Raw genomic sequence first — 12,666 nt, forward strand, 5'->3', positions numbered from 1 at the left:
TTTCAAGATCGAAGAACAAGTGCAAGCAACCAAGCGCCACACTACCAACGTAAACGATGTCCAGCAGCAGTAAAATCACCGCCCTGTGTCTCGCCGTCGCGGCCCTCTCGAACGGAATAAACGCCAAGGAGGAGGCCGCCCAGACTTTCGGACTCCTTGGCGCTGGGCTGCACGGTGGAGCAGGGCTGAATGGCGGAGCTGGTGCTGGGCTGTACGGTCGGGGTGTCGGCGTTGGTGGTGTTGGAGCCGATATGGGAGGCTACGGAAACGACTACAGCAATGGATACGGCAACGGCTACGGTGGTGCTGGTGTCGGTGGCACTGCTGGAGTTAGTGGGAACGGCGGAGCCGGTGTTGGCGCTGGAGTCGGTGGCACCGCAGGTGTTGGTGGGAATGCTGGCGCTGGAGTGGGTGGTGCGGCCGGTGTTGGCGGAACTGCTGGTGCTGGAGTGGGTGGCGGTGTGAGTGGCAATGCTGGCGTTGGTGGAGGTGTGAACGCCGGCGTGGGTGGCACCGCAGGTGTCGGCGGAGGTGCCAATGGGGGCACGAGCGGAACTGTTGGTGTTGGCGGGGCAGCTAACAGTGGTGCCAAGGCGCAAACGGGTGCTGGAAATCCTGGAACAGGTGCTGCTACCCAGAAAGGATACCGCAAACTGCGCTCGGAGTAAGTCGAGTTCCAGAACGTGTCGACTCTACTGGAGTTGCACTGGGTGAGCTTTCGTCGGCTGTTACCTACCGGTAGGCTTAAGCACGTCTAGTCGAAGGCGTCGATAGTATTTGTCTGTAGTGTCACGAAAAAAAAAAGAAATGTTTGCTATTTCTTCTGCAACTCCTGTTTCGGATATCATGTACCATAGTCGGCTCCAGCTAGCGATAGGAGTGCTAAGCACCTAACAAATATGTTGTCGCTTCTCGTCTGTCTGGTTACTTCTTCCATGCGGGCGTTGTCATGTGTGCACCGCGGCCTCGACCACCAGGACCGGGACCCGCCGCTTGCTGTGGAGCACTGAATGACATCTGCATGGGTTCTCCTGATGAGAAGCCGAAACCAGCAGGGACGCCAGCCGCGTTTGGCGGCGAGTTGATGCCATAGTTCTCTCCGTAGAACTCGTTTACCAACGCGGCTGCCCACTTGGACAAGTGCTCTTCACCGCATTCGAACTGCACGGTCTCCAGAGCATCGATACCCTCGTTTACCTCGACAAGCGAAACGCCGCGAGGGACCACACGCAACACGTTTTCGATAAAGCGTAGCGAGTTGCCGACAATGGCCACATCTGCAACCGTCAAAAGGTGCAGGAAACCCTTGAGGATGTTCTCATCCAGCGCCAATACCTTCTCCATGTGCGCCGCGCTTGTGAGTGCGATGTTCGTGAGGGCAAATGCCACTTCGCGGCGCACCTCGTAACTGCCGTCCTTGAACTGTTGACCCAACAGTGGGAGCATCTGCGCCTGCATCAGCAACTCCACGACAGCGGCTTCCGTAGCAGCGAGGTTCGAGATCACCCACGTCGCTTCAGCTGCCAGGGACTTCTGCTGTGCTCCAGTTGCAACAGGTTGCAGAAACTCGCGCAGCTTCGGGAGCACCACCGAGTCAGCACTCAGCAAGCGACGAACGTACGGCATCTGCCACTCATCAGTGTGGTGGTCCGGCGAGCCGCAGCAAATGTTGCCGAAGACGCGCAAGATGGGGGTGAGCAGAAGCTCATTATTCGTGGAGAAATACGGCAGCAGCAGATCCACAAGGCCGTTCTCCAGCATCAGCTTCAGATATTCCTCCTCGCGTGCCGTCAAGAAACTCAGCAGCCATGCAACTTCCACCACAATGCCCTCACTAAAAGTAGCCTGCGAGCTGGGCTGCGAAAGCCCCTTCACGACCACCGGAATGATACCGGCATCAGCGAACGGCTTCGCCGGGGTTTCAAACCCGCGAGCCAGGTTCGACAGCGCCCACGCACTGGTCTTGGCCAGCTCCTTCTCACTGGGGTTGCTCAGTAGCTTGACAAGGGGCAGCACGGCTCCATTGGCAATGAGCTGCTGGCGGAATTCCTCGCAGTCCGCCGCAATGTTGCCCAGCACCCAGGCGGCATGTTCCGCCAAAGCGTGGTTCGATCCTTCCAGAAACTGCAGCAGCCGAGGCACCGCCGGCAGCACCAGCTTCGTGTGCTCATACTGACCGCTGGCAATGTTCGTGAGACACCACAGAATCTCGCGGTACACTTCTCCACCCGTGCGTGTGGCGCTCGCCAGCGGCGACGCCGAGTTGAGCAGCGCCACCATCACCGGCACAATCTGCCACAAATAGGCATCCACAAATAAGAACCCATCCAAAAATCTTTGTGTCCCGCCCCAAATGTATCATAAGTCGCAACAAGCTCGAATAAGAGTAGCAAAAACTTCAACAGGGGACACACTTTGCGGGTCACAACGCACCCCGGACTCGATGATCTGCTCCACGGCCTCGTAGTCGTTCTCGTGCGTGGCCAGCAGCACGCGAATCTCCTTGAGCGTCTCGAAGCGTGCCTGGCTCTGGGCCGCCGATGCGCTGGCCGTGTCCCCCAGGATGCGCACCAGCTCGGCGATGGTACGGCCCGTGAGCGGCGGCTGCTCCGCCGACATGAGACGCCGGCGCTTGGTCTGCACGGCGGCGCGGCGCTTGTCCTTGCGCACCTGTGTGGTGGTGCGCTGGCGCCGCGCCTTGAGTGCGCGCGACTCGGCGGCCGCGTCGTGCTTCTTGAGCGAGCTGCGGGGCGTGCGAGGCGGCATCTTTCCGTTGTGGTAGATCCGAGAAATAGTCCTGCGACGCAAAAGCCGGATCTATGTGACGTAGGTTTCTAAAATAGGCTCATTGGTCGTAAATGGCAAGCTACTTGCTGCAGGACGCTGGACGCCGGACGCCGGAGGGTGGATGCGATGAAAGGATATTTTATTAAAGAGTGAGGGAGTACGGACGAGCGGGCGGTGTACTGCGTTTTTTGTGGACGTTTTAGTTGTTGTCGGCGGTGTCCAACTCGGCGCCCGGATTCGGGTTCTGGATTACGATCAGCGCGTACTCCTTGTCTATCAGCAGCAACAGCAACACAGCAACGTCAGTTATCGTCACAACACAGTCACCTGTCAGTAGACAGTGGTGGTGGCTGTACCGGGCGCGATCATGATCTCATGCTTCTTCGAGCGGATCCGAAGGAACGTCATGTCATTGGTCGGGTCCAGCGTGCGGATCGTGGACTTGGCCTTGGCTGCCAGCTGCGAGATGAGCGCCGCGTGGTCCATGGCGAACTCCTCGTCGCTCGTGCTCGAGTAGATGGGCACGCCCTCCTGGTTCACGATGAGCACAGCCTGCACGCCCTTGTGGCTCTTGATGCGCTTGATGGTCTCCTCGGCTTCGTATCCCGGCTGGCAGCGACAATGCACGGAGGAGGTTAGACGGGGTTCTATGGCGGGCAGCAGCAGCTACGCACCATGGTGGGCGACTGTGGAACACGGTGAAGACCACGCGGAAGAGCGCGAGACTGTGGAGCACCTCGGCTGGTGAAGTGGCAAATCCGACTCGTCGTGAAATAACGTGTTAGGTTCGTATATATATATTACTTAACGAAATTTATAATAACTGTTAAACACGCTATAATAAAAAAAATATCATTGGATTCGACCGATATCTATAGACTATAATAAAGGCAACGCGTTGGCTGGGAGGACAATTACTTACAGGAATTGACGCATCTTCTATTTGCAGTTGCTTAGCGTCGTGAAGTCCTCGACTGTGCTGCCCGCGCATGCCATCAGGACGCCTAGGGGATTGATAGTAGTCGATGGTTACTATTATTGGTAGTACTAACATATTAGTACGAAGTATTTTGTCTCTCGGGCTTCAGCTTTAGTGGAACTAAACCCTTTAGTCGTATGAGTAAACCTGATATTTGCTTACAAATGCCATATTTACGTAGGTTTTGTACCGCCTCAGCGCCCCGCAATATTATCTCGTTGAGTTGATGCCAAAGTCAATTTTAATACTAATAGAAGTGATATTAGTCTTAGTATTATGCCATCCTTATGCAATTATTGTAGTAGTGCCTTATTATTTAGTGTTAATACTGACGTTCTCGGAAGGGCCCGTATAACAAAGAAGAATTTTTCCGAGAAATCAAGGAGGGGTAGTCAACCGCCATGTGCAGTGACTCTGTGTTTGCTTGCTTCACTTTCTAAAATTTAGGGATACCGCCTCACTATAAAGCATGCCACGCATTAGCAAGCGCCAACGACTGATCAGGGAGATCGTTGATGTCATGGCCGTAGTCATCCTGGACGAAGACGCCAAAGGAGGGCTTGTTGCACTGGGTGAAGACGAGCATGCGTTGTGGCTGTTTAGCGATGAAGAGTATCCATCTTCAATTGATGGGATCGTAGCGCTGTCCACCCTGGCCGAATCGCATCGATATCTGTGAGACCACGTCTCCCGAAGTGCATCGACTTCCGTACGCAGTGGCATCGCACTTTCTCTCAGTGAGACTTTCGTTGAACGACCCGCATGGATCACGACAGTTTTCGGCAAGGAGCTCTACTGCAGACTATGATGGTACTTGACTCGCCTGGACCGCAGGATGCAAGTTACACGCTCGCTGTAGCACCTTCATCGTCCGTCGTCCGCGACGAGGCGTCTATTCCATCTGGTCCTGCTCATTCAACTGCGCCTATTGAAGTCATCGATGCTAACGGTAGCGGAGTACCACCGAACACTGCCACTGCGTCCCCAGGGAGAACATGCGCCCGCATCAAGGTGTGGAAAACGGCGCGCATCATCCGAGCAGCTACCCGGACGGCGACACGGGTGAGGCTCGTGACTGGTTTGGAACTTACAGAGGCTCGCAAGAAGAAACGCAAGGCCGGTACAACACACTGGTGTTGCCAGATGACAGTCAGTGGCCCGCGCACCCTGTCTCTGGTGCGGTGCCACCGCATGCCGATTCGTCGACAGCGCAGATACCTGTACCCCGTCCATGTGAAGCAGCCGATGCAGTCCCATCTGAGGTAGACAGGTTCGACACCGATGATGCTTGTACCGGTACAGCGTCCACGGACGGTGAGTGTCGGCGAAGCAATTTCGATCAGTGATGGTGCTTCCGCTGTTGCAGTTGGTGCGGGTGCTATCGTGACAACATCGACACCCACCATCGAGCACCGGTCACGTGTGATCCCCACCGCTACAACGTTCAACCTGGAGGGTTTTAACCGGTCGTTTTCGCCAGTCGGTGTGGCACCTGCGGCGTGGTCCCCTATATAACGCCTTTATCTCTCGCAGAAAAAGGCGCCAAACTGTTCGAGATATTCAGCGACCTGCGTCAAGCGCTGCCGATAAATCCGGTTGCAGTTGAATCAGTAAAGGAGCTCAGTGCATGTAAACTAGTCGGTTACTGGCTGGTGCCAGCGGTGCCTCCGCATGAGGAGCTCAGTTCTCAAGTTTCTGTAAGCAGCTCAAGCACACATAACTGAGGACTACCTCTCAGCTTCGCCATCCCCCTCGACCATGGTTAGACCCCACTGTGAGTGCTAGAGCAATTGTCAAGCCTGGCACCTGAATGCTACCACTGAATGGCAACTCGGCAGACCTGTCGTCCACCGCCGTCTGTTACCTGCGGTGCTCGATCTTTGAGCTACCACACGCACGGATGAAAGACGAGTATTATCCGCCTCAGGTCCACCAACTCGCTGCCCACAGATTATTCTGCGACCCCAACTCTGACGAAGGTAAGTGGTGGTCGTCAATGTATTTTGTGCTTCGTGTCCGAGAGGCCAAATGCGTCAGATTCGATGCTCCCCCCCAGCAGTGCTGGCGGCGCTGTACAGCGGCCGGCGCGGCTCGAGGGGGCTAGCGGTGATACTCTTCCGCCCCCAGTCGGAGCTGGAGCAGCAACAGCACAGCTCAACCGATGCATCCCCCCCCCCCCCCCCCCCCCCCCGCGGACTTCGGTGCTGAACCCTCGTGCCAGTTACAAATGCCCAGTGTCCAATCTACGAGGGCCTTTTGGCCGCAATTGGTGGTTTCATTTCGTTTGGTGATGTGCTGTGGAATGACCACGTGCGACGTCTTCTCTCACGTGTAAAGCTCTTCGCCCTTGCCAATATGGAACTTGGCAACAACACCACCGAGCGTGTTACGCTTACACTACTGTACGTCAATCAGTTCCTCGGTCGAGCTCTCGCGTATTTGCTCGTTGACTCGCTGGTGGCGCGAGTTCTGCGACGCAGTGTGCGCAGTTGAATACCACAACCCCGATTGGCAGACAGCCCTTAATGGGCTCGCATTGAGGATGGCTACGTCGACACCCTCCAGCCCGAGAGGTCCACCATCTCAGTTCCGTCAGCAACCTCAGCACTGGCGCGGCCCAGCCGCCCGAGTTCGGATCATACCCGGTCAAATTCAGCGCTTGATTTCGCGGAATCGCGACGACCGCGAAATCAGGTGCCTTCACAGTTGGAGGGATGTGCTATTGTGGTAGCTCGGAGCGGTGTGCTAATCACCGATGGGATGGGTCGTCTTTCACGGGAGTTCCAAAAGTTTATCGACCTCAATTTTTGGTCGGAGTATCGCCATCAATCCCGCCGGAGCCGCCCCCGACGCGGCCGATGTTCTGCCTGCTCGTCGGTGCTTCAGCCACTAAGCATTACCACCTCAAATACATTCATCTACGGTGATGCAAACGAACCCGACTAAGGCACCCATGGTCCTACTCCAAAATTCAAGTCCCCCCATGGCGCTCGAGGTTGTCAGTCGCCCTACGGCACTATACCTGAGTCAGCGTTGCCTACATGCCTATGAACACTCCAAACACCGTGTCCGGCATCCAGCGCACCACCACCGCCATTGATCAAATAACTACAGCACTACGCGCGAACTCATCTATCTGCACAAACTACTGTATCGCGTCGGTGCATAACAAAACCGAATCCATGCCGGTGCATCTCCCTCGACCACCCTGTACGGTGGCAACCCGCGCCGAGCTTGTTTGGGCACCCATGGCGCATCGCCGAGGCGCGGGCGAGCATTTGGGAGCAAATATTTATTCTGGGAATCGATGCAGCTCTAAACAGAGTGGGTCTACCACTCATGGAAGGACCGCGTTCGGCCATTGATACGCCGGCATTAAACAAACCACTCCAGGGTACACTGTCGGAGTTCGTACGGCGAACACGCATTAAACTGCCGTAGTTTGTCGAACTCATGCGAGGTCAAACCCGCGAGGATTATTGACCAAAACGATCCCAGACGTCCTACAGTAGGCAAGCGCACGCAACCAACACTACGAGGCACTGCTCGACATTGCAGCGCACAGGGTGCGAGTGCCATTGTCAAGCCCCACATCACGTCAATATCACGTCAGTCAGTGATCGGTGCCAGGTACTTGTGAAGAACATACGAAAAGAGCATAACAATTGGAGATACTTTGCCCTCGACCTTGACATTCTCTAGATCTGGAAGGAGTTTCATATCGATCCATTCGGCGTTGTAGACAATGGCGACTCGGACTTGCCGACCACGAGCAGAACCATACACAACTTGTCGTTTCCACTGGTCACTCTCTCAACGTCCACGCCGACACCTTGAGCATCTGCACACCAACCTTCGACGTTGCGACGCTATCCCGGGGGGCGGGGGGGGGTCAAACGCATCTAAGCCGCCGGTTGCTGGTGCACAAGTATACGCCAACAGATTTCTGGCTAGAGTAAAGGCGGTAGCAGACTTGCAAAGCATTCGCCTAACGCATGATATTACCTCACACTCGTTCCGCCGTGAGGGAGCCATGCACGCGAACGACGGTACTGTAGCAGAGAACTGGATCATTGAGCAGGGCGGTTGGCAGCTGGACCGAGTGAACAAGGCGTTCGGGTACATCCTCGGCACAACACAAGCAAACCAACAGGAATCCTGTGTCTTGAGAGGCTGGAAGCCAAAAGACGGTGCGCGACTACCGTCCTTGACCACGCTCAGAAGATGCAGATGCTGCTCTTCTGCGACATGATGGCGTTCGGTAATCTAGCCCTCAACCTAGACGAAAACGTCGCTGACGTGCCCACTGCTACGCTTCTCAGGCACTTCGGATTGCGTTGAGACAGCTGTCGCAGTCGTATACTTCCTCGCATCTACCCAAAATCCACTGCCTCAATGTTTTCAAGCTTGATATCAGTACACACATTATACGATCAATGTGACTCATATCTGCAGGTCATTAGCGAGACTGAAGTTGGTCCTCTTAGTTACGTTCCCCGCATATCAACTCAATCAACAAGACCGCCAACACTCGCTGATGCCCACCCACGTCCAGCTCGTCTCCTTCGCCGATATCAGTGCTTGCCAGATCCATGACGTCAATATCATCGGCCACTATCACATCGCTCTCCCTCTCCTCCGAAGTCTTAGCCACTCGGATAGACAAAGGACCTGTAAATTATCAGCCTATGTAAAATGCACGGTACTCACTCAAACGCGACACACGGATGTACGGTAAGATCGTCTGGAATCGCGCACAGCACTGCGATTTCTGATGTATCGACGCTTGCGTGTCATAGCCATCTACACGCTGGTGCGCGTCGTACGTCTGCGCTAGGCCCAAATAGAAAACAAACATACCTGAGTGCCACACTCTATAGCTCCCGACTGAAGCCGCTTCCTTTTTCCGCGTGGCTTGTACTTCTCCGAATGTGTGTAGATGAAGGTCTTCCCATAGCTCTCCCACTCGTTCGGCTGCAAGGGCTGCTTCGACCACGACGAGTATTTCTCGTTGGTTGATACGGTGGCGACGACGGCGAGTAAGAAAAGGCCTCGTCAACTGCATTACGGTCGTGCTGGCGTGGTGATCTCACCACCGCCTTCCCACGCAGGTCGCGGCCTATGTTTCCCCCTTCCATGCTTTATTTCCAAATGTGTGGTCAGTGCGGCGGGTGTATACAAAATACTCCGACCTGATAGAACTGAGGGTAAAACAATTAGACTATTCTCGCCGAGTTGGGCGTAGTACGCCCTCATATGTAGATACCGAAGTGATACGGATTTAGTCATTTTCATTGTTCGTGATTATATAGCCTTTCGAACCACTTTTGTAACAAAAATTCTAAACGAGGCCCTTGTTGCACCAATTGCCGCACCAATTTATTTTTCGGCAGCTCTGATTCAAGGCAATACTTGTCTTTTGAGAGGTGCCGTCCGACCCCATGTCTTATGTTTTGCCATCAACGCAAAATGACTATTTTTAAATACTTAAAGTATTGAGACGGCTACAATGTCAATTGATTGGCAAAACATAAGGGCAGATTGCGCTCCACCATTGGCTGAAAAAGGAAAACCTGAAGGCATGAGGATAGAATTTCTATTTGATGCTCATGTTATTTTCGTATAGAAGCCTTATAATAGACGAAGTATAAGACGCGACTTTATGGCGTTCGTCTGTCTTGGAGTGTTTTGCTTTTGGTCGTGGCATTCGCATTGGCGGAGATATCCGAGTAGCGGGTCTCGTGATGTTCCTGTTGGGTCTCGTAGATTGTAGGTGTTTGCTGTTTGTGTTTTCGCCACCAGACGTACTTGAGGATAGAAATCCTTCGTCTGTCGTGCCGTGAACCATGTACAGCGCCACCCTCGTCAGAGACGTCCGCGGTCTCCACTCGGTCTTCCTCCCTGATAGCTGATATGGTTCGCTGTGTTTGCACGAACTAAATGCAGATCTACCAGCAACGCACACACACACTACACGCTACGTCACTGCTCTGCTGGTCACTTGGCTTCGGATGAAGCCCGATCCGCGCCATGGCTCGGGAAGAGCGCGATCGCGGGCATCTCTGACATGAACCTCTGCGAGTGGTCTTACGAATGCTCGGATGTGGGGCAGAGCACCGAGCCGTATGGCGTACACGCACGTGCGGCTGAACCGACACGACACCGAGTTGCATGTGTTTTTCTGCTCCAAGGAGCAGATCAAAACGCTTGCGGCGTGCGCCAAGAACTGTCTGAGCGACGAAGTGGTTGTGCAGTTTGATACCAAGATCGACGGGGAAGACGTGAGTCCTACCGGAGCCAACAACTTGTCGCTCACTATGCTGGACCAGTCGAGGCTCGCCCACTACTTTCTGATGACATTAATTAGCTGCACGTCGGACACCCCAAAGGCGTCTTACTCGAAGAAGATGATCATCTCCAATCGAGATCACGCCATGAGGGCGCCGTGCACTCGTAGACATCGTAAAGCTGAGAATCAACGACACAGCTCACATGCACCTGAGGCACCTGATGCTGCGGTTGTTATAATATTAAGCGAAGCAGCGCACACACAGAAGACAAATACGAGTAGGTTAATATTTAGAGCAGAGCCAGCCAAACTACGGTCTCAATTGTACATGTGAAGCTGCTCTAGCCAAAACTGTCTTACGAAAGCTCGACACAAGTGGCTGTAGCTTCCAGTTTGGCAGGACAGGTTCCAAGCGGGCCCTACCCAGTCGCCCTATCCAGTCCACTGCATAAGATAAAACTCGGGCTGGTTAACTCGGCGCTTAGCGTAGATCTTCTCGACGTCGTAAACCTGTCCTGGCCATTGAGCCCACATCGTACCCCCCCCCCCATGTCATTTCACTGAAAAAAACTCCTCTATGCGAGCAACTTCTTCCGTCGTTGTGAGCTTCGCGCTTTCGACGTGGTGAAGGAGACCAAACCGCCCCAGACCAAAGCAATCCGCCTTTCAGGCGTGGTCTCTCACGTTTCGCGCTGAATGACTGCGGGCGGCATGACTCACAAAAACGCGAATGAAATCCGGCCCGGCCGTGCACGCTTGAGGCGCTGCCAGCCACAAAACGGCGCAGCTGCACGCTGGATTCATGCCGCGGTGCAACCAGTTAACACCGTTAACAGTAGACGCGGCGCAGCAAGTCACTTCACTTGCCTGGTCCGAGCGGAGACCCGAGACCTGCAGCTCACCTTCGCCTCGCTCATGCAGTTGGCAGGCGGTGCCGCTCTGGCGATCTCGTCGCTGCATGTCCAGTCAAAAAGTGTAGCTACGCCCGAGAGAAATCATGTTGCTGTCACTGCAACCACAACCAAAGCACCGCCGTTGCTTTCCCTCCCGCCGTCGCTACCGGAGTAATCGCCTCTCTGCCTCGACGGTGTCCAACGCTTTCGCTGGGCGGACCGACTGTTTCCTTCCCGGTGCCGCACCCGCGCCAATATTTGGCCCCGCCACACTCGTCTCTCCATGAAACGGTGCGAGGCTTCAGGCTGAAGCCTGTCGCCATGAGCCTCCACCACCTCAGCGGCTCGTTTCATTAAATAAGGGCGCTTCGTGCTGGGTGTATATTTCATACACTGCCGTGCTCTTTTGTCTCCTATTATCCTGGGGTGCCTACAATTTACTCAGGGGATGCCGCAAAAATATACTACTTAATTCAGGCGCTGGCGCTTGATCTCCAGCAGCGCGTCCGAGTCGTCGGCCTTCCACTGCTGCGTGGAGCTCCACGAGCCCGTAGGCGCCTGCGCGTTGGCGTTGGAAGGCGTCGACTCGGCCATCTCGACATTCTCGCGGTCCTCGTCCGGCAGCTGCTTCTTGTCCTCCGACTTCTTCTTGGAGAACACGAAGCGGCGGAGCACTTCCATGCCGGCCTCGTCCGTCTTGGGCTCGTTGCGGCGCTTACCGTTGCCCGGGCCCTTGAGCACGGCACCAGGCAAGGAGCTCATCTCCTCCGCGAGCTCCCAGATCGCGTCGTCCTCGGGCATGTTCCGCAGCAGCTTGGCGAAGTAGCCGTACGCGTGGGTGCGCACCTGGACGGCTGTCTTGGTCTTGACGAACGTCTGAATCTTCTTCCACTTGCGGCCGTAGCGGTTCAGCCCCTCCATGAAGCGCGCGTGCTCGTCCTCCGTCCAGCGCTCGCGTCGCTTGTTCGTCTCACTCGTCTGGCTCACAGGGGACGCCGCGCCCATGGGGCTCTGCAGCTCGTCGCCCATGGCGGAAGAGGTGTCCATACTCGTGTCCACGCGGGGCGGCGCGTACGCCGTGTAGCTGCCTTCCATGGGCTGCTGCATCTGGTACACGGGGGCCATCATCGGCTCCAGCTGCATCTGCATTTCGTCTTCCATGGGCGCCTCCATGGCGGGAGCGGGGGCCTCCACGGGCTCGCTCGACCTGCCCATGAGGTGCAGGAGGTTGGTTCGCGCCAGAATGTCGGCGAAACTTGGCAGACGGCGCGGCGCGGGCGCGGGCGGCGGCGACGGGGGCGTGAGCATCGACTGCTGCGGCTGCTGGCGACTGCGGAAGCTTCCCGACAGCAGGTTGGACACGCTCATGCGCGGCGCGGGCTGCTCCTGCGGCGGCATCTTCCAGGCGGGCGTCGACTGCTGCGTGAGCGCGAAGGGCGGCACCTGCAGCCGCGGGAGCTCCTGGAAGCGCACGGGCGGCTGCTGCATCATCTGCGGCTGGTACACGGGGTAGCTGTCGCTGCCGGGCGCGTTGGCCATCTGCTTGTGCGCCATCTCCGAGTACTCCGACATGTCGTAGCTATCTGCCGCCTGATTCGAGAGGGTTCCACGCTGGATAACACTCTCCACGCCGACGCTTGCGATCTTTGCGGCGAATTGCAGAATAAAGCAGGGGGAGAAAGTGGTTGTGCCATCGGGGTTGCTGCATGGCGGTGGAT

At 55.8% G+C, this 12,666-nt stretch overlaps 4 protein-coding genes across 4 annotated transcripts; 1 reads left to right on the top strand and 3 right to left on the bottom strand.

The window, feature by feature from the left end:
• Window positions 1-924: 924 nt before the first annotated feature.
• Window positions 925-2,766, bottom strand: KRP23_767 (Importin subunit alpha-9; the record flags this gene model as incomplete). Its single annotated transcript, XM_067892783.1, has 2 exons — window positions 925-2,292; window positions 2,434-2,766. 2 exons carry the CDS (start codon window positions 2,764-2,766, stop codon window positions 925-927), a joined length of 1,701 nt encoding a protein of 566 aa, XP_067751331.1.
• Window positions 2,767-2,986: 220 nt separating this feature from the next.
• On the bottom strand, window positions 2,987-3,464 carry KRP23_768 (Dynein light chain roadblock-type 2; the record flags this gene model as incomplete). Its single annotated transcript, XM_067892794.1, has 3 exons — window positions 2,987-3,060; window positions 3,144-3,396; window positions 3,462-3,464. The coding sequence occupies 3 exons, from the start codon at window positions 3,462-3,464 to the stop codon at window positions 2,987-2,989; spliced, it is 330 nt and encodes a 109-aa protein (XP_067751332.1).
• Window positions 3,465-9,891: 6,427 nt separating this feature from the next.
• KRP23_769 (uncharacterized protein) lies at window positions 9,892-10,223 on the top strand (the record flags this gene model as incomplete). The annotated part of the gene is made up of 2 exons (XM_067892806.1): window positions 9,892-10,047; window positions 10,134-10,223. The coding sequence occupies 2 exons, from the start codon at window positions 9,892-9,894 to the stop codon at window positions 10,221-10,223; spliced, it is 246 nt and encodes an 81-aa protein (XP_067751333.1).
• Window positions 10,224-11,416: 1,193 nt separating this feature from the next.
• Window positions 11,417-12,520, bottom strand: KRP23_770 (Protein LHY; the record flags this gene model as incomplete). The annotated part of the gene is made up of 1 exon (XM_067892819.1): window positions 11,417-12,520. The coding sequence occupies one exon, from the start codon at window positions 12,518-12,520 to the stop codon at window positions 11,417-11,419; it is 1,104 nt and encodes a 367-aa protein (XP_067751334.1).
• Window positions 12,521-12,666: the final 146 nt, after the last annotated feature.

This window comes from Phytophthora ramorum (assembly GCF_020800215.1).
Source record: "Phytophthora ramorum isolate Pr-102 chromosome Unknown Phyram_PR-102_s0001, whole genome shotgun sequence".
NCBI classification, from domain to species: domain Eukaryota; phylum Oomycota; class Peronosporomycetes; order Peronosporales; family Peronosporaceae; genus Phytophthora; species Phytophthora ramorum.